At 51.0% G+C, this 26,169-nt stretch overlaps 1 protein-coding gene across 3 annotated transcripts; it reads left to right on the top strand.

Annotated features, from left to right (window-relative positions):
* On the top strand, positions 1-26,169 carry LOC100717007 (mal, T cell differentiation protein like). 3 transcript variants are annotated; one of them, XR_010040796.1, is made up of 5 exons: positions 1-156; positions 15,866-16,033; positions 17,641-17,763; positions 19,234-19,341; positions 20,056-21,474. XR_010040796.1 is itself a non-coding variant. In XM_063229972.1 (4 exons), exons 1-4 carry the CDS (start codon positions 49-51, stop codon positions 22,186-22,188), a joined length of 423 nt encoding a protein of 140 aa, XP_063086042.1. In that variant the 5' UTR covers positions 1-48; the 3' UTR covers positions 22,189-26,169. The 3 variants fall into 3 exon arrangements, 2 of the variants coding, with proteins under 2 accessions (XP_063086042.1, XP_003471607.1); XM_063229972.1 differs by lacking the exons at positions 19,234-19,341; positions 20,056-21,474 and adding an exon at positions 22,165-26,169; XM_003471559.5 differs by lacking the exon at positions 19,234-19,341.

Here is a 26,169-nt window from a genome sequence, read left to right as displayed (position 1 = left end):
CGGAGGCGCTATTTGAAGGCTCGGCGGCCACCGAGAGCAGGGGACAGCATGGCCACAAGCAACGCGCCGTCCGCCACCAGCTATGTGCCGCCGGAAGTGCCCACCGGGGTGCGCCTGCTGCTCACCATCCCCTTCGCCTTCTTCCTGCCCGAGCTGGTGAGTGCGCGCAGCCGGGGAGCGGGAACGAGGGCGGGACCGGGACCGGGACGGGACAGCCTTGCCGCCCTGTCCTGCACCTCCGGCGCAGGCCTGGGCTTGGGCTCTGGGCTTGGGCTCCTGCCGCTGGGTTGGTTTCCTCTCTCCCAGCAAACCCAGAGAGGGCCAGGGTCGCCGGGCCGCCGGGTCACTGCGGGAGTGCAGGAGTGTGAACTCCATCCCAGAGTCCAGGTCTCAGCCACACACTGTGAAGGACTTTCAGGACATGGTCTCTCCCACTTGTACGGTCTAGAAGTTCAGAATAGGAGGTGACCTCTGGCTAGATGTTGGGGGGTGGCTCTGAATTATCACTTCCACAGACCTTGAACTTGTGTACCTGCCGGCTCCCCACACCGGGAGGCTCAGGACTAGGATGCCTGCCATTTACCTATCCCTGAGCTGCCCGGTAGTACTGGGAAACCTGCCTCGCCCCGCTCCCTGCCTGCAAGGGCTGGGTCATCTGCAGAGCTCTGTGCCCCAGTGTTCCACCGAACCAAGTCCCTGCAGCCGTCTGCTGTCGCCCCTTTCACTAGGGGACACTGGAGTCTGGTGAAGAGTCAGGGCCAGAGAGTGTTTTGCTCTCCAGACCCTTTTTTTTTTTTTTTTTTTTTTTTTTTTTTGGCTTTTTCCTTATTTATCAGTACCAGGGACTGAACTCACGACTGCCTGCTTGCAAGGCAGGTGCTTATGCCGCTGAGCTAAATCCCCAGCCCCTCTCCAGACCCTTCTGAGAGTTCACTTAGGGGGTGGCCTCTTCTCACCTGCTTTGAATTTGGCAGTGCAGCCTGGGGCTGGGAAGGAAAGACACAGAGCACAGCGGCACTCCCTACAAGGTAGACCTAAGGAGCCCTCTCACCTGGTCGCCTGCCTCCAAGGTTGGACCTGGTCAGTGAGCTTCAGGCAAGCTGGTTGAAGGGTGCCCACCGAAGTCCCCAAGAAGGGAAGCTGGGTGGAGCAGGTCCAGCATGTGGGTGGTGAAACCCCACCCAAGAGGCAGGTTCTGCCAGGGCTGCCTCCCCAGGCACAAACGTGGGCATCCTGCCAGCCTGATGGCATCTCAGTACTCTCACGAGTGCTATGTGCCAGGACCTGGGTGTGTCCCTCACCTTGGGACAGCCAGCAGGGCTGCCAAGGCCATGGTTGGCTCCACCACTTTTTATTTGGTGGAGCTTTGTGTCATCCGTGCAAGCCACTGGTGCCAGGCCTGTGACTTCCCAGGGGTGCTCTGGCTGCTGGAGACAGAGCCAGGCATGTCTCTTCTGTGTGGTCAGATTGTGGCACCAGCCAGGAGAGATCATCTGCACTTGCCAGGTCAGGGAGGGGCCCCGGCCTGTCACTGGCCTCAGGGGACAGCTAGAGTTCCAGGTGGGTGGCAGCAAAGAGGCCAGGAGGGAACCAGGGACAGAAAACCAGAGGGACGGAGTTTCCCGAATCAGGAAAACATTGGGGGAGCTAATTATGAGAAATGTCTCCACTTGCCTGGCCCCTGCCAGGGAAGCTCCTAGAAGACAAACTCGTGCTTATGCTGGCCCTGGAAACTGTCCTGATCTGGGGGAATACATCGGTCCACTTTTATTCATTACATTATATTTTTAAATAACTGTGGAGTTACCACAAAGCTGCAATAATAGTACAAAAACTCTATCCCGTCCACATCTCCTGTAGCACCTCTCAAAATCAGGTGCTCAGACTAGCTGGCTCGAATTTTCCTCATTCCCCCCTCACCCACCCCCACACCCAACCCCCACCCCAGCCACCAATATCCTTTCTCTGGTGCAGGATCCAGGCCAGGACCCCGCATGGTGTTTGGCTGTCTCATCTCCTTAGTGTCCTTTAATCCAGGACAATTCCCCCATCTCTGTCCCGAGGCTTTTGAAAGAGAACCAGCTACTGTCTATACAGTGACCTTCTCTGCAGCCCTGCCTGATGTTTCCTGGTTGTGACTTTACTTACAAACTCCATTCATTGTTGGAAACTCGGCACTAATGCATCTATGTGCATCCATCTGCACCCAGGCGCCTGTCTATCCAGGGGGCTCATTCTGTGTGTGCTCTTCTCACCTTAAAAAAAGCGCATTTGTAGCACAGAATCCAGAATGGAGAGTTTCTCAGATCCAGGATGAAGAACTGGGAGGAGAGAAAGTGAAAGTGGGTGGCAGTTCTGACCCTGCTGCACAGAAGAGAAGACACACCGGCTGGGAAGGGGAGTGCAGAATCAGCCTGGCACAAGTCCTTTGCTCTGGCCCTGGTGGCCTGGGTAGGTCACTGGGATGGTGTGAGAGACCAGGGTCCCAAGGTCTGCAGATTCTTAGTTTTGGGGTCAGAGGCACCACAGACAGGCGTGTGTTTTTCCAAGGACAAGAGTTCAGAGAAGGGACTGTAAAACTGAGAACAGTGAAATTGAAATCCAGTAATGGAGGATGGGTGTTGGGGTGGGCTCCACACTGTGGTGGCCGCAGCCACCGGATCCCTCCTGCTGCTGTTCACAAAGCACCTGAGAGAAGGCCTGTGCCCACCAGAGAAGCCAGGCATGGGGTGCATACCTGGGAGGCAGAGGTAGGAGGGTCCTAAGTTCAAGGACAGCATGAGCAATTTAGGGAGACACTACCTTACAATCAAATCATTAGAGCACTGAGTTCAGAACTGCTTAGTTTTAATCCCCACCCTGCAAACCAGAAAGGATCAGAGAGTACCACCAGGCAGGGCAGGGGTCGAACAAGGTCAGAGTCTTCCCATCAGCATCCCTGAGGCCACAGCCACCCTGGCCGGCAACAGCTTGAGTCTCTTGTGCCTCTTGAGGGTGACAGGCTATGCTGACTCCCACTCTAAGGGGTCCTGTGATTTCTCCTCCCACCTGCCCTCCCCTGCCATCTTCTCTTTCTGATCTTTCTCCACGATGCTTCACGACTGAGTTTTTTTAAATTTTATTTTGAAAGTAGTAAAATACAACAGAACGAGACAGAATAAAGCCAACTAAGATCGTACAGTGAAACTGGTATAGAATTTCACAGCAGGTTACCAGGATTAACAGTAATAGGTATCACAGTGTATTTCGTTATCTTTACAATAGTTGTTCTTTCAATCACGTATATCAAAATAAAATGAAATACAAAACATTATAGAACTTATTAAAACAGAATATTGAATAGAGCAGTACCATTAATCAGAATACAGCAAAACAGTAATAAAAATATTTGCCTTCAAAGAGATGGTAGAAGGAAATCCCCCTTATTTGCTGTGGTCATCCTCCTAGGAGATGCTCAGATTTCTGGTTCCCATTTGCTAACAGCAGGGGCGGGGCAGGAGAAGAGGGCTAGGGGAAGTGGGATGTTTGACTCTAGGCCGTGCGCCAGTAAGTTCACTATTGCTTAGCAGGGAGGCAGGCTGGTTACTTGGTTTCCCAGTGTCCTAAGATCCAACATGGTGTGGATCTCAGAAGACACTGGTGGTTCTCCCCCTGGAGAGGCCATAGTCTGCCACACTGCAGCCACTTACCAGGGAAGGGAGGTACTTGCTTGGCTTCCCAGCGTCCTAAATTCCAACATGGCACAGATCTCAGGAGCTGCTGGTGGTTCTCCCCCTGGAAGGGCCGAAGTCTGCAACACCACCACTGTTTACCAGGGAGGCGAGCTTCTTGCTTGGTTTCATGATTGAGTTTTTGACGAATTCATATTTTTTTAACTTTTCAATTTTCCATAATGATAGATTCTTAGGAAGCTGTCAAGATGGTTTGGGGAGGTCTCCTTTCCCAGCCCTCATTCCCCATGGTCACTTGGTTCCTAACTGGGTTACAGAATGAGAACCCGGAAGCTGACATAGAGAGGCAGAGACACTTCTGGGTCATTGTCTCACCCCTGAAGATTTGTGTGGTCACCATCCTAAGCCACGGGTGGGACTGTCCTGTCACCACAAGAGCCCCCTCCCACCCCAGCTTTCACCTCACTCCCCTCTGAACAAACCCTGGAAAGCATCCCTCCTGTCATTGTAATTCTGTTATTTGGAGAAAGTTATGAGTGACAGGATTCATCCATATGCCAGCTTTGACGCCGGCTTCTTCCGAGTGGCACAGCGCCCTTGACATCCATGCACGAGGTCGCTTATGTCCCTGGGTCCATCCTTCTTACTGTGGTCTGTTTAACTCATCTCCTGCTGAGAAACACTGCCAGTATTGGAGCAGCCGTGAACACAAGTTGGGCTTTTGTGTGGATTGAATTTTTAGTTCTCTGGAGGAAATGCCTGGGTGGGATTTGTGAGTGGAATAATAAATGTTGGCTTGGTTTTTAGTCAAAAACTAACAAGGTATTTTCCAAGATGACCGGAAAGTAATTTTTGAATTTTATATTCCCAACCAGCTGCTAGTGAATTTGGACTCCTCATTTGAAAATAGTAACATAAAAACATAACCTTCAAGAGTGAGGAACTTTGGAATCAATGAATTTTAAGACAAGAACAGACAGCTATTTATTCCCAGTCTCTTCTGTGTACCAAGAAGGGAGCCATGCCAGGCTGAGCCTGTGGAGGGTGTGACCGCCAACCCTACCTCATTCCTCAGAGCCTGCATGTGTGGGTAGCTGGGGACCCATCAAGGGATGACCTGTTGTGGTACCTGTTGACTCCATTTAATTAATTAATTAATTAATTTTGGAAAGTGAGGGTTGAAACCAGGACCTCCACACTAAGCTATATCCTCAGACCTTTTATTTCTTTTTGAGACAGGATCTCACAAAGTTGTCATCCTCCTGCCTCAGCCTTCCATCGTGCTGAGATGACCGTATGCACCACCCCATCTGGCAAATGAGCTTTTTATACAGGCTGAGGGGGAAGCCAGGAGCTCCTGCAGAATCTGTCACAGAGGGAATGCTCTGTGGATAAGACACCAAGAAAGTCGTAACTTTTAACCTTTGCAGTTAAGATTTTTACCTAGTTAAAAAGGAACAACTAAGAAAACTTCCAGAGATTTGGAATACTGTCTGATTTCAGTGTCTTCCTTCCAGTTTCCTGCCTCACGTTGGCCAGAAGGAAATTCCCAGAAGCCCTTAGAAGTTCACTTCGGGCTCCCCTGACCTGGGAAGTTTATCCTCATCTCTTACCCCAGACCCCCAGTTTCACCTTAACGCCAACCTTCTTCTCTACTGTTCAGACTTAGGGGCCTGCTTGAAACTTCCTGAAGCCCTGGATTGGGGGGAGGAGCCAGGGCCCATTTCTGGAAGGGTATCCCCTTCTGTCTTGGTCACTTTTCCATCGCTGGACACAGTGCTGGCACCACCACTTAAATGCAGAGTGGTTTATTTTGGCTCACGGTTTGTAGAGGTTGCAGCTCAGTCACCTGGCTCCATGTCAGGGAGGCATGACAGAGGGGCCTGGCAAACAGCATGGCAAACAGGAAACAGAGAGCTCAAGGGAGGAGCCAGGGAAATAAACCCTTCCAGGCCACGCCCCTCCAACCAGGCCTCACCTCCTGCAGCACGTTCAGCTATAAACCAATCCCGGAGTAGACTAAACCACTGTGGGCTCTCACGCCACCAGCCAGGGGTGAGCCATTCCCTCTGAGAAGCCCCACCCATGAGCACGTGAGATCCAAATACGACCTGTCCTTAGAAGCTGAGCTTTCTGAGCAGGAAATGACCTTTCCTGTGCTACCCTCCACTCCCCTTTCTGACTTCTTGCTTCTGGAGCAGGGGTCACCTCTGTTTGCTGGCTTTCATCTCATCAGCTCTCCTGCTGCCTGTCTCTTGGCTCTTTCTGGACCTCCCTGGTGACCCCCTTACCACCACTCAGCCTGTCCCTGCCATGGGACAGAACCCTTCCCTTCGGTCCTCCTACTGGATGTGGGAGCAGGTGGGGCTGGGCTGAGGGAGGACCCCTGGAGAGAAGATGGGGAGGCCCCCTGGTCCCCAGCACTGCAGTGGGAGACCCCCAGCACATTCAGGGTCAGTAGGATGGTGGCAGTTAGGATCGAGTCTAAAGCCTGCCTCTGCTTCTTAATCGCTGGGAGACACGGGGCAGGCTACCTAATCACTCTGAGCCCTGGTTTCCACAGTGCAGGGAGTGACATACAAAGAGAAATACAATCTCCCAAGCCAGCATGGGGTTCTAATGGCAGCACAGGGCGAGCTCATGTTACTGACTTAGCGGTCTGGAAGTTAACATATAAATTTGGGGAACAGGAAGGAGAAAGACACCACCCCATCTAAAACCTTGTGGGTTCATTCAGCCAGTATTCACAGAGCACTGGGGGTGTAAAGATGAACAGCAGACAGGTGGCCCCTGCCTTGTGGAGTGTGATGTCTAATGGTGGTGACCGTGACAACAGCCAAGGTAACGGCACAGGTGCTGCCACCACTGTTAAATGCAGGGCAAAGCAAACCACACAGCGGGCTTCCACCCAGGGATGGCTTCCCCTGCTTCAGAGCTGAGAAAGTAGACTGGATCTGTCAAAGGGACCCAGAGATAGTTAGCACATGCAGTGGCTGCTGTCAACCTCCAGAGTCAAGGGAACGAAAGGATGAGGGGGCTGATCCTAAAACCTCCAGAGGAAGTGTTGGCCATGTTTGGATCACTGAGGATGGCCTCGCCACAAAACAGGGGCTGCCCCAGAGAAGGAGCGCAGGGACCTGGGTCAGGACTGGCTGCTGCTGCGGCGGAGATACCAACCAGACCCGGAAGGCCACAGGAAGCCCGTGCCTCCCCTTGCTTGACTCCCAAGGACCCAGCTGCAGAGAGAGAGAGAGAGCTATGTCACAGGGAAGATGATAGGGCTGTGTGGGTCAGCTTTCCACCACTGTGACAAAATACCTGAGATGGAGATGGGCAGCTTAGCGGAAGGTTTTATTTTGGCTCGTGGCTTGGGAGGTTTCTGTTCAATCGCCCTGGCCCTGTCACTCTGGTGAGACACCGTGTGACGGCAGGTGTGTGTGTTACACCAAAGCTGCTTGCATCATGGAAGCCAGGAAGGGCAAGAAGGAATAGCAAGCACGCAGTCCAAATACCCCTTCAGAGTAGGACATGGTGGTACGACATCTGCAAATCCCAGTCCTCAGGAGGCTGAGGCAGGAGGATCACTGAGTCCAAGCCAGCCTGGGTTCCATAATGAGTTCCACATCTAGCTGAAAATAGATAGGGAGAGCTTGTCTCAAAAGAATAAAAACACCCCTTGAAGGCCACACCCTGTAACCTGCTTCCTCCAGCTGGACTGCCACCTCCTCATGGCGCCATCAGCTGGGGGCCAGGCCTTCAACACGTGAGTTTTCGGGGGACATTTAAGATCCCAACTGTGCCAAAGGGCCTGAGCACACAGAGACGCTGGCAACCAGCTGGCCCAGTCCCGCACGGCAGTGCCCATCCCTCTGCCCAGGTCCGATCTCCCAGTCCTGCTCTTGCCAGCCATGAGCCACCTTCTGTAAACCAGCACCCACCACAGCCCTGCAGCATATTGAGGAAGGCCAGCCTGCTGGGACAGGTTCAGTAAATGACATACTGGGCAGAAGTGGCCAGGAGCAGGGAGGGGCGCCCTGTGGTGCCCTGCTGGACCCGAGGGCACCAGGAGTGCCTGCGATAAGTGGCACACCCTTGCTTCTCTGCATCTTCCTCAGGGGACTTTTCCCCGGGGCGTGGCCAACCCCAGGACTCAGGCTTGGCTTCTGGAGCCCCATCCATTTTTCCGGTAGCAGGCAGTAGGCTGGGGCAGGGAGGGATCGGAAGCCCCTGGCCTTTGTCCCTCCAGCCCCTCCCTTGCCTCCTCTCGTGCCTCCTCCCATTCGGTTTTCCATGGCCATTGCAGGCGTGTGCTCGGGCTGTGCATGGTCCTGACACGGGCATCAAGCCTGGCTCACAGCCCACGTCCACAGCTCAGGCCCCTCAGCCCCACTTCCTCCTGCCGGCTGCAGCCATGGAGGACACAGCGGGCTCCAGAGTGACACCCAGGTGGCTACGGGCATGGGGCTCTGGGTCTTCCAAGAAGCCTGCATCAGCACCCCCAACCCCAACTGGACTCCCTGAGCTTCCGGGTTCTGTCTCTCTGCTCTTCACACCCTGAGTCCCCACCTATCTTTCTGCTCAAGGGGTGCCAAGGCTTGAATCTCTCCAGACACCGTCCTGGCTGACAGCACGCTTCAGGCCAGGGTGCCAGGGCTGCCCAGGGTGATATAAGGAGAGGTAGGTAGGAGGCCGGGAGGTGGCCTCTTCAAGGACTCTCTGGGCCCCCAGGGAAGGTGAGAAAGGATGCCAGGTGGGAGGCAGGGAAGTGGGGAAGCCTCCAGGATTACAGCAACGCTTTCACCCTGCTGTTTCCCAGCTTTTCTGTTCTAACGTTTCTGAAAGTCCACAAATGAAAAAGGGGGGAGGGGCTAATGGCATTTAGTGATTTAAAATTCTTTTCTCCAAGTCAAGAAAGAAAAGCCCTTGGACTTTAGACAGATCTCTGTGTTTTTATAATTCATCCACTGTTGTACTGTAAATCTGTGCTGTTTGGGCCATAAATTGCAGGTCAGTCGGTTACCCACTGAATGAGCGGGTGTGGCCCTGGGCCAGGAAGCCACTGGAGGGGAAGGAAGGAAAGAGGGGGAGTACAGGACCAGGGCGGGCCCTACTCAGGGGTCCTCCGGAGCCCCATGTCCTGGGCAGGCTGCCAGCCCGTGCTGAGAGTGCTTCTAGGCCCTTATAGGACTTGTTCTATGAGGGAGGATTGTTCTGGAAAGGGATTGTGCCCGGAGTGAACAGGATAACGTGTGGCCCCCACAGGAGTCCTCTGCAGAGACTTCCAGCCAACATGAAAGCCGCAAAGAGAGAACTGTGCCCCATGAGTCAGGACGCAGTGACTCAGGCTTTGGAAGGGTCCTAGGCTGATTGGACCCTTCTCCCTCGTGCTAGGTGTTTTGAGGTCCCGCTGGGGTCCTGGATTCAGGCCTTATAGGAAGTTCCTTGGCCTCTCAAAGCCACTTACTGCCTTGTGGGAAGTGTCATAAGGGGACAGGGGCCGTCCCTTTGCGGGCACAGGATTTTCTGAGCTGCCTACAGGACAGGGAGACCTGCTGTTGGGGACACCCGGCTCCCCTGGCTGGGCCTGTGGTGCTTTGAGTTCTGCTTGCTGTGTATATGACACTCCAGGGCTCCCCTCTTCTCCCTCAGCAATGCTGTCTTTACCCCTCCAGGTGGCTCGGGCTTCCCCAGCATGACCTCAGGCCCTCCATCAGGCTTCTGCTGCCCCAGTGGCCACGGTGGTGGCTTTCGCTGGAATGGGTCCTTACCCACAGGGTCATTGCTGTGAAGGAGCAGAGCTGTCCAGGCCTAGCAGGACAGAGAGGGAACAGCGGAGGCCTTTGGGTGGAACAAAGACCTCCATATCCTGATTGCCATCTGCAGAGCCTGGTATTGCGTGTGTGTGTGTGTGTGTGTGTGTGTGTGTGTGTGTGTGTGTAAAACAAAAAACTCAGGCAGCAGTGCCTCCCTTTCCCTGGATCGCACACTCTTATAGTTCATAGCCTGGTGTTTGTAATTTCTTAGTGCTGATTGATGACCCATGAATAAGTAGGACACCAATGGGTCTTGCCCACAGCTTGGCAGCCACAGTGCCGAGGGTACTGGCAGAGGACTGAGGACCCTGGCATAGTCTCCACTACTCTTCCCCAGGGGGGTGGGCCACCCTGGGGGCTGTGGTCTGGGTTTGGCCAGGGAGTGATGACAACCAGGGAAGTATCAAAGAGGGAGTGAGGGGGCTGGTGACAAGGGCAGCCTCGTGTCTCCGCTGGCTGTTGCTGGCTGTGACTGGCTTTAATCAGAGAGGAACAGACTTAACTCATACCCTGGGAAGCCAGGGTCCCAGTGAGGGGCTCTTCATCAGCTGGGACCTTGGTGCAACACTGGGAACCTGGATCTCCATCTGTCTCCTCCTCCATGCCTAGGACCCAGGCTCCCCCTTTCCTACTGTAATGGCCAGAAGGCGGAAAGGGACCACCACGCCCTGTGTCTCCATTCCTGGGAGCCCCCGGCAGGCCCCCTTCACAGCTCTCTGGTCAGTCAGGACTCCATCACACCACACATGTGTCATGGCTAGATAGGATGTGTCCAGCCTAATGGTATTCACTCATAGTCCCTGAGGGGTCCCAGGAATTGCCAGGACTCAGTGCTGGCCTGAGGTAATTCTCAGGCATCCGTGTGGTTTGATTTGGTTGTACTGGGGTTTGAAATTCCAAATATTTTAAAAGCACCTTACTTTAATGCAGTGTTTTTATTTGATTCTTTTCCTTCATTAAGCAGTTTTTAAAGCAATCCAAAAAGTAGTAAAAGAAGGTTTTTGTTTTTGTTTTGGGGGGTTTCTTGGGGGGGAGGGGTTGTTTGTTTGGGCCTTTTTTTGAGACAGGTTCTTGCTAAGCAATTCAGACTGGCCTTGAGCTCACTTTGTAGCTCAGGCTGATCTTGAAGTCGAAAAAACCCTCCTGCCTCAGCCTCCCAAGTGCTGGGATTACAGGTGTGAGTCACCATGCCCAGCAAGAAGTTTTTGTATTTTTTTAAGTATCACTTTAAACTCCTAAATTTCAGGTTAGCTGATGCATTTCAATCCATTGTAGCTACTATTTCTTTTTCAACTCAAATCATTCTGTCTTTGGCCAAAAGGAGCCTACTGTCCTTTTTCTCTGACCTCAGAGCCTTGGGAAGACCTCTCACTATCTGCTGTGATGATGGGCCCAGGCTCAGCCTCCCAGCCCCAGACCTGGAAGCAGCCGTTTCTCCCGCCCCAGGCCGGGTGCTGTTTCTCCAGTTCTTATGTTCTAGCTCTATCCAGATCTCAAACATGAGGAAGCTGCTCTCCGTGAATAAGCGATCCTACTTTAAAATGTTCTTTCACATTTCGGCTTAGCTTTGTGGAGAATGTATGCGTGCATGGTGTGGTCTGTTCCTGAGAAAAAGACCCTGCCAAGCCACACCCGAAACACCCTTGATCTAAATGTCTAATCATAATGAAATATTCTCCCACTCTGAGGGCTAGAGCAACCTAAAAATACTGCCTAAAAAATACAAAATGAGGGTTAAAATGGGAGAGAACTTAGCCTGCCAGGAAAATTGGTAAAGCCAAATATGAGTTTTGTAAAGTGTAAACAAATACTCAAAAGTTCTCAACCTATAAACGACCAACCTAGACTACGTGAGGCCAACATGAGAACGCATTCCTGTGGATTTTAATTCCCCTGGATTCGGTCTCCTGGTTCCTTCTACTGTTTAGAAAGTACACAGGTGTGGAAATCAAAAGTAAATGACATACCTCTGCATAACTTTGATTATGCACCAGGAGAGCCATTTTAAGAGATTCCCATGCAATTTGGATCAACTGCAAAATTGGCTGTGTAAGAACCCAGGGTAAGGAATAGGATCCCAGCACCCTTCAGCCGCAGACTGCTGAAGTTTACATTCAGAAAAACAAATGATGTACATGTGACAGCATTTGGACAAGAAATCCTGTGATGGCAGGAAGGGGGCAGAAACTCCTCTTGAGAGGCTACAGCGACCGAGGGACGGAGGCACCCTGGCTGACCCCCAGCCTGGCACAGGAGACCTGGCAGTACAAGGTAGAAGGGATCAAGTGGCAGTTCTCTGGCCTTTCTAAGGGACTTAGAATTATAGCTGGACTAAGAAGGGAGTCTGAATGGGTGAATTTTATAAACTATAAAGTTCCTGGTGAATATGAGATGGTGCTGATGTTATTATGGATTCACTCAAAAGAACACAGTTTAACAGCCTTCAGCCCCCACATTCTTTCTCCAGGCCCTGTGCTGAGCACCAGGAATACAATGGTGCATGGCACCAGACTTCGAAGGCTGCGTATGAGTCTAAAGTACCGCAGATCCTGGTGCAGGCACTGGTTTTACAAGTCCTATATGGCATTAATTCTCATTAATAGCTGACACTGTTTCGGCATTGGTCACGTGCACTTCCCATATATTGGTGCAGAAGCCATTTGGCAGGGTCCTCACAGCTGAGCCCTGGCACCTCTCTGCAGCAGCAGCATCAGCAGCCCCATCCCTGGGATCAATATGCAAGAACCCAGTTCACCCAGTGAACAATCCAGGGATGCTGGGGGGACAGGACCCCCAGCCCTCAGCAGCACCTCCTAGGACAAGCTGTCCCCTCTCAGTCCCAGGCAGTCCCAGATCCAGCCTAGGGTTCCAAATGCATTTGGAGATTGATTGTTAAGACTTCAGGAAATTTGCTTCCTGAACTGATTCTTTGAGAGGCATCCGGGATTCTGGATATGTTCCCTGGTCTCATTAAAGCCATGTTTGTACTTCTTGCTTAGGACTCTGCTTTGCAAATTCTTATTTTGTTCTGGCCTCTCATCACCTCTTCCTCTTTTGTCCCTAAACCCATGAATTCTCCAGAAGTATGTAAGTGCTTTCTTCCTCAAGAAAACATCAGTCTCATAAGGTATAGGGTGACATAATCATATATATATTAGCAGTAAACTAAAAACTCTGAGTCTAGAGAGCCAGGGATAGGTTATAAAAAACAGAACCTAAACATTTTGTGTAGTGCAGTTGAGCTAGATAGAAGTAAGTGGAATAGGACCAGTGATGTAGCTCAGCAGCACAAAGCATCTGCCTGGCAAGTGGCAAGGTCCTGAGTTCAATTCCCAGTACCAAAAAAAAAAAAAAAAAAAGTAAATGGAGTTGTTTGGTCCAGAAGTCCTCTAATAGCATCATTTAGAAATGAGCTATTGCCATGGCTATGAGCTTCCAACCAGAATTCACCAAATATAGGAAGAAACAAGTAAAGAGACATGAAAATTAATAGAAGCCACCAACTACAGAATCACACATCATGACCAAGGTAGTGGAATTTTCAGGTATTGAATATAAAATAAATACCAAGCAGGAGTAGAATGTAGGTATCCATATCTCAGCCTGAAACATCAATAGTGAATAAACTGTAGAACACCAAAGACAGAAAGAATACCCTAAAAGTGACCAGATGCTAAGGGTTGGTTCTTACAAGGCAGCAACAGTTCACCTGACAGCTGACTTCTCATAATCGGTGATGGGAGCCCAAAGGCGGTGGAATTACATGGAAAAATGTGGATGGTGGTAAGAGGACATCTTGGAAGCACCAAGAGGAAATAAGTTTCAGGGTGAAACTAAGAACATTTTCTAACAAATCAGATTGACTGCTACCAACCAGCCTTCACTAAAGAGGCCACTAACAGGAACTTCAGGGAAAAAGAAAATGATCCCAAAGAAAAGTGTGAGATGTAAGAATATCTTTGTGACCTAAGGTAAAGGAAGGATTTTTCTAAACGTGATAAAAATGTGATCGATAAGGAAAAATATTGATAATTTTTCAGAAGTTACCATCAAAAGTGAGACACATGCTAACAGAAGATACCCACAACATACATAATAATCGATGATAGTCACATCCTTGGAAAGGATTCATGTGAATAAATAAGAAAAATACAAACCTATAAAAATAAATGACCAAGAGAAAAAATTAAAAGTTTATAGAGGAGGTTATATAAATGGCCACCAAATACACACAAATATGCTTTATATCATTACTGATCACTAAATTAGAATTAAATGAGACATATTAAATCTCAAAAAAAATCCTACCAAGCTACATAGAAACCCTCAACTTGTAAGTTTAGCATATTTCAGGACACAGTGTCAGTACATTAAAAATTAAGCAGATTGCATCTAACAGCAACAAAACAATTGGGAAATTATTTTTTCACAGTACTATTATAAGTACTTTCTCCCAAATGAAATATTTAGGCATAAATGTAACAAATGCATCCAGCCACATAGGCTAAAAGACTTACAAAACATTTATAAGTCATATCAAAGAACAGCTTCATAATTGTACAGACATACCATGTTCATGGACTGGAAGCCAGTTCTCCCCCAACTGAACTGTGTGTTAAACACAGTAAAGATTCCAGTAGAGAAGCACTGTGTAAATGGCCAAGCTCATTAAACAGTTAATGTGGAAAGGGCACAGAACTAGTAAATGAGTTGAGCTGTCCAGGGAAGGGCCTGTGTCCTGAAAAATGGGCAGAAGTGTGAGTCACCTGAACTTGCAATCTTTGGGTTATGGAAGCTTTACAGAAAGTTTTTAAGTATGGTAATGTGGTTCCCCAGACCACATCAGGAGTTATCTTTGGGTCCCAGCCAGGTCCTCTCCCCACCATCATGACAAATTTCTAGTGGTTTCACAGTAAACAGGCTCTTCTTTGATTTCAAAACCCTTTGACTGCTTTATGAAAGATAAATTTCTGCGCCCTCTGTGAAGTGTAAGAAACAGAACAGTTTTATTACCTTTAGAAGCCTATGTACCTCCTGGCACAATCCTACAACTGTTTCTCTCCTGGGTGAGTCATTCTAAGCATAGGTGGAGGAGGGCGGATCGGGAGGGAATTCGGGAGTGGCTAAAGAGTTTAGGTCTTCTACAAATTGAACAGACTGAGGAGCAGGTCCAGGCCTGGGGTGAAGCAAAGAAAACACCTAGCATGCAAAATTTAATGAGATAATCTCAGGGCCATACAAGTTCAGAGTCGTTCTCTCCAAGAAAGACACCCAGTGAGCAGGTATGTGTGAGAAATGGGTGGAGGTGTGTTTCAAAATCGCCAGCCACTACAGTGCTTGAAAAGCACAGAGTTAACAGGAGTCAGTAAAGGGAGACCTGAGGAAGCTCGGAGTGTCATTTGAAGGAGGCCCTGGGAAGGCCAGGAGCTCAGAAAGTGGGAGGTTAACCAATAGCAAAGCCACACAATGTTCATGTGGACCTTTGCTCTGCAAGTCTCTACCTGGGTGCCGTGTGGTTCTGTCCCAGGGCTCACCACCAGACGAGCAAGCCCAGCCTAAAAGCTAAGGCAAAGCCCAGACAGAAAGGGGGAAAGTTTGGCTTCTCCACCAAGGCTCTAACAAATCACTGAACAGAGCTGAAAAGTGGTTAAACAGGACGTATTGCCTAACTGGTAACTGACCCCAGAGCATCCATCCTGTGGCCTGGAGGCTCTAAATCAAGTGCCCACAGGCCCAAGCAGACACTGGAAACCCAGTCAGTAAAGGGACCAGGGAAAGAGGGGACTGTTCAGCTGTGTGAGTGAGCAGCAGGATGGCAGGGGGTGGCAGGGATCCTGATGGGTCCACAGACGATTGTGGCTCTTTTTTAGAGACACAGTTACACCTTAGTGAGCCTACCCCAGCCTGGGAAATGGGTGTATTACATTCAGAATCATGGATTTCTCAACAAATATCCCAAATTTGGATTTTTTTTCACGTGAAAAATCCCATTTTAAAAAGTGGCAACTCAGCTCAATGGCACAACACCTACCTGGCAAATGTGAGGTCATGAGTTTGATTCCTGATGTCAAAAGAAAAAGAAAAACTTAGCAACTTATTCAGATCTTTTTTTTTTTTTAACCCATACCAATACCAGTTGGGCTAGGAAGACACAGCCAGACTCAGCTCCGAGACCTTCCTTTTACGGCCTTTGTATGAAGCCCTGGAATTCTCAAGTGGGACCTGGGCTGATTCAGCGTGACCAGGCTTCCTTCCGGATTGCTAGCTCCTCCTAACTTCATATGAGCTTTTAACCAGAACGGAGGCAAGGGACACTTACAAAGGGAAAACAGGCCCCACGGTGGCAAATTAACCCTCTTCTTCTATGCTTTTCTCTTCCAGGTATTTGGGTTCTGGGTCTGGGTCCTGGTGGCTGCCACACATGTAGCGACCCCGCTGCTGCAGGGATGGGTGATGTACGTCTCCCTGACCTCCTTCTTCATCTCGCTGATGTTCTTTTTGTCTTACTCGCTCGGATTTTACAAAAAATTTGGGTCCTGGAGAGTCCTGGTAAGAACAAGACAGGTGGCTCCCCCTAGACTGATGTCCTAGGTATTGAAGGACAACAGGTCCAGCTGTGTGGGGAGGGAGAGCCCGAGACCTGGCCGAAGACCCTCACGGGGCTTCATCCTCATGAAATGAATGAAGCTTTTTGATTTTCATATAACCTGGAGCCAGGTGTGATGTTGTGTCACACACCCGTAGTCCTAGCTACTTCAGAGGCTGAGGCAGGAGGATTGTTTGAACCCAGGAGTTTAGAGCCAGGCTGAGCACCATAGTGAGACTCCACCTCTTGAAAAACAAAATAGAATATTCTGGTGTGTCATCACTAAATTTTATTCATGGTAAAACAAATCCATGGAGCAACGTTGAAGAAAATACCAGTAAGAAAGCAAATTATCCCGTATAAGGACTGGAATATTACTGGAATATTATTCCAGTATAAGGAGCCATCACTGTGATCGGCTGCCTCTTCAGATGCCACGTGAATTTGGCACAGTCCAATTACACCAAGTAAACATCTTGGGAGTCGATGCCTTCGTTTACTATAATACCATTGATTTCATCTTGCTGGCCACTTGGGTGTCCACTGAGTCTCCATTTCCTCATCCTAAACTGAGAACAATAGAGTTGACAGTAGGGGTCAGCTTTCCCATCGCTTAGACAAAAATACCCCACACCCACAGCTTAGAGAGAGCCTTTGTTTTGGTTGTACTCATGGGAGGCCAGGCCTAGGGCAGAAACAGCATGGCAAACCATGCGATGGAGCATGCTGTTCCCTCCCCAGCGGTCAGGAGCAGACCATAAGGAAAGCATCTCACCTAGAGAGTCAACCTCTAATCCATCCCAGACTCTTCTCTCCCAGCCGTGCCTGCCTCCTCAAGGCAGTCAGTGCAGTGCCCCTTGGTCCAAGCACAGCTCCAGGAGCCTGGTGACCCATCCCTGCTGACACTCGAGGTTACCTGGCACCCAGCCCTCTGAAGTTAGCTGTGAAAATGAAAAGGACGTGTGGATGGTTGGAACAGTGCCTGGCACAGGTCTCCACAAGGCGAATGGCTTAGCATGTGACACCCTTGGAGCTCAGGAGGCCTGGGTTCAGGTCCCGCCTCGACCATTTAGTCACTGGCCTTAACTGTGAACGTCCGTTCCTACAAAAGGAAACCAATGATAAGAACAGGAGAACCTGCTTCATAGCTGACAAGGCTAAATGAGCAAAGGGCCTTGCAGAGAGCTTGGCATAGAATTAGCATCCAGGTAATACTAGTTGGTATTGATTTCGTGTGCACATATGGTACTGGGTTACCCAGAGCCTTCACACTGAGCTGCATCCCCAGCTACCACCACCCTCTTTATAATGACAGAGGGTCTCGTAAGTTCCCAAGTTGCCAGCTGGGCTTAAACTTGTGATCCTCCTGCTTCAGCCTCCCAGAGTGCTAGCTTGACAGGTGAGCTCTATCATGCCTGGCTGACATGATTGTTTATTATTGTTTGCTCCATAAATAAAAGCAGGCATTTGGGGGTGGGCTTACCTCTTTTTCTCACTGTCCTGCTGAGCAGTGAGGGAGGACAGTGCTCACCCAAGTGATGGTGGCCCTGGCCTCTGCTTGCGTCTCCAGGACAGCTTGTACCACGGGACCACTAGCATCCTGTACATGAGCGCTGCTGTCCTGCAAGTTCACGAAACGATCATGTCTGAGTCCAGGGACGTGAAACACTACTACCTCAACACTGGAGCCTCGGTGAGTGGCCGGGGCACCCGCTACCACCAGGGCGTTCAAGCCGCACGCTGGCCACAGAGGTACCCCGATGGCCTGAGGTTTCATTCTCCCCGTGCAGTCCAAATCATCCTGAGCCTTAACGCTGTGGGAGCACAGGGCGGAAGGAGAGGTGTGCGTGTGCACATTTGTGCATGTGCGAGCATGCATGCCCAAGCTCAAGAGCTACCTCTTGCCTTCTGTCACCCGCCAAGTCTTGCTCCCTCTTACATCCCCTACAGCCTTCAGAATTTTTTCCCCCCAAAACACAAATTGACACACGTCTCTCTCCCAGTGCTGTGAAGCAGGACCAAGTCCCTGTGCTCGGCAGAACTGCCCTGATGTCCCTTTGTTTCGATGGCAGAGATGGCATCGCAGCGCCGTGGTCCTGCCAAATTATGGGCAGAGCAGGACTCACAGGCCGTCATCACTTTGGGGCCTTCCAGTTCTTGCGCCTGCACCTCAGGCTTTTCTCCCGCTGTGGGATGGCGCCCTCGTGTGGCAGGGAGCTCACGGTGACAGAGCCCTCCCTGAAGGGCCTGACCTCTGTCCTTCCAAACTTCCAAAGCAGGACTCACCAGCAAGGCTGAGCCTGTGCCATGCTGGCACAGAGTCCAGGCCTGAGTCATCCCGGGCTCACAGGGCACCCTGGAAGGAAATGGGGCATCTCATGATACTGAACCCGGAGCGAGAACAGGGGACCTCGCCAGCCCTGGGACGCCCTGAAGAGACCACAGGCGACTCAGCTGTCCCCATTGGGTCAGCCTCTTTCCCCACCTCATTAGGCCACTCCAGCTTCCTTAGGTGCACAACTTTGGGAACAGCCCCGGGCAATGGCAGCCTCCCCAGCCTCCTGGGCCTCCCCACCCTCCCCAGACATAGCTGGCCTCCGGAGTCCCCTGCACACAGACCTGCACTCACCCCAGGCCTTAGCCGGAATAGGTGTGGCACTCCCGCCTCCTTTCTGGAATGTCACCTGCCCCATGAGGCGTCCTGTCAGCCCCCAGATAGCACTGTCCATTGCATCACCTCTCTGCAGCCTTTCCCTTGTTTACCTTGTTTACCTTGTGAGCTTGCGGCTGCTGTGATGTAAACTCTGCGGTGGGGACTCTTTAACGCCTCGTCCACTGTTGTGGGCACTGTTGTTGGACACTTGTCCAACGTCTGTCCGTGTCATTCTTGAAGCACAACAAGATTTAACAGACAGGTGCTGAGTGAGTGAGTGAGACAGGCTGTGCATGGCAGTGAGGTTAGCGGGAGGCTGTGGTGGCCGGCAGGACTGGAGATGTCCTGAGGGTCGTGCCTCTGTCCTGAGAGGAGGACACCGTGGTAGAGTGTTAAGCATGGCTTTGTTTTTTAATTTATTTTGGTACCGGGAATGGAACACAGCACCTTGTGTTTGCCAGGTGGGCACTTATGAACTAAATCCCGGACCGAGCACGGCTTTAAACACAGACTGGAAGGGGGTGGAGTGGGCAGAAGACGATGAGGTGAGGTCGCCAATGTCCTAGTAGGCGCAGTGTGGCTGAAAGGGGGGAGAAGCGAGTGGACAGGAGCAGCGAGGTCAGTAGACTTTGGGGTGCCCGTCTTTCTTTTCTTTTTTTTTTTTTGTCTTTTGGAGACAGGGTCTCACCGCGCAGTTCAGGCTGGCCTTGAGCTCACTTTATAGCCCAAGTTTTGAACTCACAATAATCCTCCTGCCTCAGCCTCTCAAGTGCTGGGATTACAGGCATGCACAGCCATGCCTGGTTTTTGGCATGGCTTTGACCACGTGGTGGGGGAGGGTGTGTTGGTGGGATGGTGGGTTTCTGGTGTGGGTAGCTAGATGAGAAGGAATTGGGGCTCACTGAGCAGGGAGTGCTTACGAGGACAGGCCTGGAGTCCTGTCTGGACCATTAAGAGCTTGAGAGGGGCTGCAGTCATCCACAAGCAGGTGCTCAGGGCAGAGTCCTGTGCCAGCAGTGCTCACAGGAACCAGAGCCGGGGTTCAGAACAGAGAGGCACAAGGGAGATAGCAGGGAGGGAAGAGAGCATGCTCCATGGACAGCTGCAGGAAGCCCCTGTGCAGATGGAGACGAGGACCATGTGGTCCCAGCAGGATCCTGCAAAAAAGATGGCCCTAGGAAAGCCAGGGAGGGTTTCTAGGAGTATACGGTAGCCAACCAAAAGGGGAAACTGAGGCAGGGTCAGGACTCAAGGCCTCCTGGGCCACAGGAGTCCTTGTGGTTTGCAGGTGCTGGAACCGCCCCTTCCTGATACCCTCCCATCTTCTCCTAGTTCTTTGCCTTCGTCACCACCCTGCTCTACATTCTCCATGCCTTCAGCATCTACTACCACTGAGGCATCTGGGCTGTGCCCAGTGAGAAATGCTCCCCAAAACCCAGGTGATTGACCCTCCAAAGCAAGCTTCACCACTTGCCACGTGGATGACAGACGATAAACAGACACCACCGAAGCATCTGCAGTGCTAACAGACTGTCCTTCACGACAAGCACCAAGAGCCCGTGACATGTTTCCCTGGACACTTTCACCCATGGCCACGATTCAAGAAAGTGGACCATGACCTGAGAAGAGCTCTGCTCTTCCAGAAAATGAACTCAGAAGCCCTCGCCGCTGGGACTCCCAGCTCCACTGCTGGGGATTTTGCTCAGCAGTGAGGTCCCCCCTAGATTTGGGCATATTCAGTCTAATTGTCATAAAACCAGAAAGGCCCCTGGAGGTATCTCAGATCTCAGGCCTCTGCCCCAGCCCTGCTCCCCCTCCTACCCTGGGGATAGGGCTGTCATTTCCTGCCCTTTCCTCCACCCAGCACTGAAGCCTAAAGGGGAAAGTGGCTTAGAACCAACTCCGAGGGGATATTTGTGGGGGAAATAAGTGATTGGCTCTACAAAATCATTGTACCATAAAGCTGGGGGTGGAGGGGAGGGGTTGGGATTGGGGGCCCAGCCTGCTGATCCCTAAAGCAAAGCCTCAGAGACCTGCCCAGCTCAGTGCACCTGCTCCAGGCCACCAAGGCCCACTTCCTGAGGACCAGAAGCCAGCTTGTCCCTCAGAGGAGACCCTCACTGAAGGAGAGAGATGTCACATCCGTGGATTCCCCCTCATCGCAGGGGCAGAGATAGGACTCCCTCCCAGGGGTCTGCCATGTGCATCCCCTTCCCATGGTCCCCTCTAGGTGGGACCAGGCCCTGCCAGGGCTGCTGAGACCTTGATCTGGAAAGGCATTTGCATTTTGGGGGCTACCTCCCAAGAAGAGGCTGGCGTGCACACACAGTAACGCCAAATTAAGGTGCTTGGTTTCAGAGGAAATCTCTCCCCAAAGAAAGCCATGTTCAGGGCAGGGGTCTGGTGGGCCTCAGGGCTGGGTCTTCTGACCCAATGGGTGAGGAGCACTGCTTGAAACTGCCTGTGCCTGCTGTCATTTGGAAATGAAGTAAATTATTATGTGAAAGGGACTCGTCCTCCTACTGATGGAAGAGCTTACTGTTTGGTTTCAACTTTTTTCCACTCCTTGGGGGGTGTGGAAGTCACCAAAGGAAAAGAACTCCAGCTTCATTATGGTTTACCGTCACTTTCTAGTTGCCCTGATGGTCCTAAAAGCCACCATCCATTGCTCTTTTTGTACCTGGGGGTTGGTCACTGTTCAATATTTACTGAGTGGCCACATGCAAATAAAACCTGTTTGCACAATAAGAAGTCCTGAGTTGGCTGCTTTCATCTTGCAGGGAGCTGGGCCCTGCCATCGTGTCGTGGGCCCAGTCAGCCTTGTCACCAAAACCAACAGGGGTCTCCAGCTTTGCCATCCAGGTTCCCTGTGGGCAGAAGCTGCTGGGGTGGCAGCGCAGGGAGCTGGAGTCTGCCTCCACTTCAGGAAGAACCGTGTGAAACCAAGTTTCAGAAACCCAGCTCAGGCAGCTTTGGAGAAGTAAGGGTGTGGCAGGCTGATGGAGGTGAAGCGGCTGCAGTGGGAGCAGGGACGGTTTGGGTGACAGCTTTACATCCCTGCCTGCTTCCCCCCACCCCCAACAGCAAGGGCTGTGATGTTCCCAAGATTCCCTAGTCAGACCCACTGCACGGGCAGATTTCACTAGGCTCCCGCCTCTCCCTCTCAGCACCCCGTCCCTTTCCCCCTGGACTCCAGGGGTCCTGCACTCCCAGCTTCTTAGGCGAAACAGAACTGAGACAGCCCACAGCATCTCCTGAGGCCATGGGGTGTGCTGGGTGCAAGGTTTCCCCTGACAGCCTGTGCTGATCAAGCTGCCGGCCAGTTTGATGTGCAATTTCATCCAGGACACCAGAGGTCTTTTGAACAACAGCCAGGGACAGATCTTTTAAAAACTGGAAAAACATGCTAGAATTTGATGCCTCCCACTCCTATACCAACAGGAGCAGGCTGGGCTCAGCTTCTGAAACCTGCCTCACTGCTGTAAAGTCTGACCAATGAGCTGCCTGCCACTGGCTCAGCACCGACCAATCAAGACAAGCGCTCTCAGCACCCTTGAAACCCTCATCTGCATGGAATACCTGGTGGAAACTTTAGGCAGGAAGTTCTCCTATATTAGCTATCCCTTTCCTTTGCGGCCAGCTGGCCTTTTGTAGAGCTGCAGCTCCCTTCTGGTATGAACGTCAAAACAAGTCCTACCTGTGCCTACATTTCCTCTGGGTCCTCTCTCGTTTCCATCTCTGGACCCAAGAACCTCTGGCCCTGGTGCCACCGACTCCTTTATGTTTGGGTGCAGCTGGCCACGGTGTAGTTGTGCCTGCCGAGGATTAGTAGTGTCAGGGTGTGTTTAAACCGGGTGGCAAAGGCTAGGTAGGCCAAGGTGGGCGCTCTGGGCTGACCCATGCCCATCTTCCCAAATTCACAGCTTGAGGCTCTAACCCCCAAGGGGACTGTATTTGGAGGCAGGGTTTTTAAGTTCACGTTTAATGATGTTAGGGAGCCTACCCCAGCAAGTTGGAGCCTTACAAGATAAGGACAGGACACTGGAGAACTGTCTCTCCCATCATCCTGGAACAGCAAGCAGCTGACTTTCTGGAAGCCAGGAGGATCGCCTTGGCCTGGGACTCCCGGCCTTGGCACCGTGAGAGGTGAAGCCTGCGGCCTAAGCCCCCAGTCCTGGGCTTTGGCTCCAGGATTCCCAGATGAAAAAGTCTGAAGGTTATGCCAAGGCACCAAGGTACATGTTCACATGAGCCTGCCTGAGATGTCAAAGCCTCTGAGGTGTCACCACTCCTGACTTGTATCAGCGGAGCTGGCTGGGATCAGCAATGAGAGGAAATGGTCCTATCACCAGTGGGATCATGGAGCTATTTCTCGCTGCAGACTTAAACTACATCTCCCCTGCCCCACCCGGGGCCTCCTGCATGCTAGGCAAGGGCTGGGTGACATTTGAAGCCCTTTCTAAATTTTATTTCGAAACAGAGTTTCACTAAATTGCCCAGGCTGAGTTCAAACTTGTGGTCTTCCTGTTTCAGCCTCCTGTACACCGACAGGAACGTGATTCCAGAGCCAGATTGAAGAAAACTAGGGCCAGTTCCTCAAAAAAGACATCAGGGAACCGGTGGTTCCACACAGGTGTAGAAGGCACCATGGGTCTTGGTAGGAGGGGGACCCCAGCCAGAGCTTTGGGAATCCTACTGGGGAAAGCTACTCCCTCTCACAGGGTGACACGGGGTGCTCCTGGCCCTTGGAACTTTGCCTGTGCCTCAAGGGGAAACTGAAATAGGGAGACTGGCACAGGTGGCAGGTTGGGTCAGGGCCGAAGGAGAGCAGGTGGGTATCTCAGGCCCCTCTGCCACTCCGTGTCACAGGATGGAGGGGCTTCTATCCAGACACTCACATCCTTAACTCTTCCTGCTTGGTCCCCCTGGTACCACAGCCTCCAAGGCCCTGGACAAACAAGCCTGGAGGAGGAAGAGGCCTGGAGCTCAGGCTGGAGACTCTGGGGCAGCCGGGGACAGGCACAGGAGGACCTGGGTCACAAGGGTAAAGAGCCCAGTGAGATGTGGTGGAAATTCAGCACATACCTAATCCTCTATGCCAGCCTATGTGTGCTGGTTTCAAAATACCGGGGGGCACCTCCTTCCCAATGCCTGCACGGGGTTACTGATGCTGCCTTCAGCCCCATCTGCTCAGGAAACTTTGCTGCTGAACCTCAGGAGGCACCACCCCAGGGGGCACTACTGTTAGCAAGCTTGGGTCTGTGCCATGGCCCTATGCCTGAGTTTACCTCTCTGTACACTCATGGGCATGCAAAGATGTCCTGCAGGGCCCTGAGATAGGGCCATGAGTGCTGAAGGTGGGGACACAGAAACAACCACACACCAGGGGTGGTGACTGGCCACAGGGCAAGGGCCAGAGTCAGCTCCTGGGCACAGCTGTGTTTGTGACCCTCAGGCAGTTCCCAGCAGCTCTTGAGAGGTGGTTACACAGAGAGTGACCATTCTTTGTGCTACGCAAGCCATGCAGGAGGATGACACTGCAGAGAGGTCACCTGAGTTTCTGTGGGGCATAGTCTTTCTCAAGAATCTGTGAACTTTGGATTTCCTAAGAATTCATTAATAATTGTAATTTTGGATTCAACTTCATAACACAGGCAGAGATGGTTACTTATTAGGCCCAGTAATGACTGTGGAGGGCACTAAGGATTGAACCCTGGACCTCACACATGCTAAGCACATGCTCTGCCCACTAGGTGACACTCGCCTCAGGGTGACAGCAATAGCTGATGTTCTTACAGCACCTCCCCGGAAGGACCCTCACCCTCACGTGGATGCTTCTTCCCTTGGCCGCCAGGGTATCCACATGTGGGTGCTTGTGGCAGGGTTCAGGAAGCCTGGGCTACCTTGTGAATGCAAGACCAGCCTGAACTCCATAGAAGATTTCGCTTCAAAAAACAAACAGAAAAATGAACTCAAAATGGATCAAAGACTCAAATGTGAGAGTTAAAACTACCTAAGTCTTAGAAGAAAATATGTTTATGACCTTGGAGTAGGCAATGGCGTCTCAGATCTGACATCAAAAGCACAGCCACGAAAGAAAAAATAAACGAGAGCTCTTCAAGATGAAAAACAGCTGGGCTTCAAGGGCACCACCAAGAAAATGAAGCTGAGACAGAGGTAGCTGGAGCACAGGCAGTTAGGACTTGAACCTGCAAAACAGGTCCAAGGTGAACAAGGCAGCCTGGCACAAAGAGTAGGCATGGGTAGAAGCCCTCAACTAATGGATGTCTTCAGCCACCATGCCAAGGAGGTGCCAGCGGGAGCAGGGACAGTGTGTAACCACCTTCACTCCTGGGCCTTGGGGGAAGGATCCTTTCCCTGTAGGACAGGAAGCCTGCCACTCTAAGAGCATAAAGAGAAAACCCTTCCTTCTCAGATCCTGTAAAAGCACCCCAAAAAGCCTCATTGATAAACATTTTCTGAGTCCCTTCCTGCAACCAGAGTTTTCCCTTTTGCCTGTTCTTGCTTTCCTGGTGAACTTTCCTGCTTGGGACTCTGCCTCCTGTGTCCAAGGTTTCATTCTTTGATACCGTGAAACACAACTGGTGTCCCAGGATCAAAATGGTGATCTACAAAGCAGGGGGAAAAGTACTTGCAAATCATTTCCCTGATGAGAGACTTGTGACTGAAATCTATAAAGAACTCTTGTGACTCAATAATAAAAAGACAAAAGTTCCACGAGAAAATAGACAAAGAAGCTAAGGCATGAGGATTCCAAGTTTGAGTCCAGCCTGCAGTTGAGGGACTTGGCAATCCTGACTCACAATAAAAGTAAAAATTTCTGAAAAAAAAATAGATAAAGTATCTGAAAGAAAATAAAATAAAAATAGTGAGAGAAGCCACGCTGGGTCTGGGATGAGCACATCAAGAAGCAAGTTCGCCCTTCCTGTGAGCCGCACAAACCATGTGGGTGGAGCCCAGGAAGAGACCCCCAACCAGAAGCAACCAGCTGGCTCGGAGGACTGGCTGGGTTGATAGTAACTGAGGTACAAAACAACTAAACTAAACACTTGTAGTGTCTGATTGACTGCAGGCCTGAGGCCAGTAGTCTGAGCATCTGTTAGGAAGATAACAATATGCAATATGGCAAATACGGGGATTTCCTTCTGTCTTGTTTTCGAAATCCAACAGTTTCATTTTGTTCTGATTTATGGTTTTGTTCTGTTCAGTGCTCTGCTTTGAATGGTTTTATTCTGTTTTGTTTTATTTGATTTTACTATGTCTGGTGGAATGGACAACTATTATGAAGATAACAGGAGTTATTGTGGCAGCCATGGTTGATTTCCTATTATCCTGCTTTGGAGTTCTGTAGCACTTTAGCTGCTTTGTTTTGTTGGGTTTTATTCTCTTTAAAGTAAAAAAGTGGTGAGCAACCATATCCAAAAA

The sequence above is a fragment of the Cavia porcellus genome, unplaced genomic scaffold (genome assembly GCF_034190915.1).
Source record: "Cavia porcellus strain 051 isolate PalLab524CR breed Dunkin Hartley unplaced genomic scaffold, mCavPor4.1 scaffold_18, whole genome shotgun sequence".
Classification (NCBI taxonomy): domain Eukaryota; kingdom Metazoa; phylum Chordata; class Mammalia; order Rodentia; family Caviidae; genus Cavia; species Cavia porcellus.
This window is presented reverse-complemented; position numbering and strand designations above follow the sequence as displayed.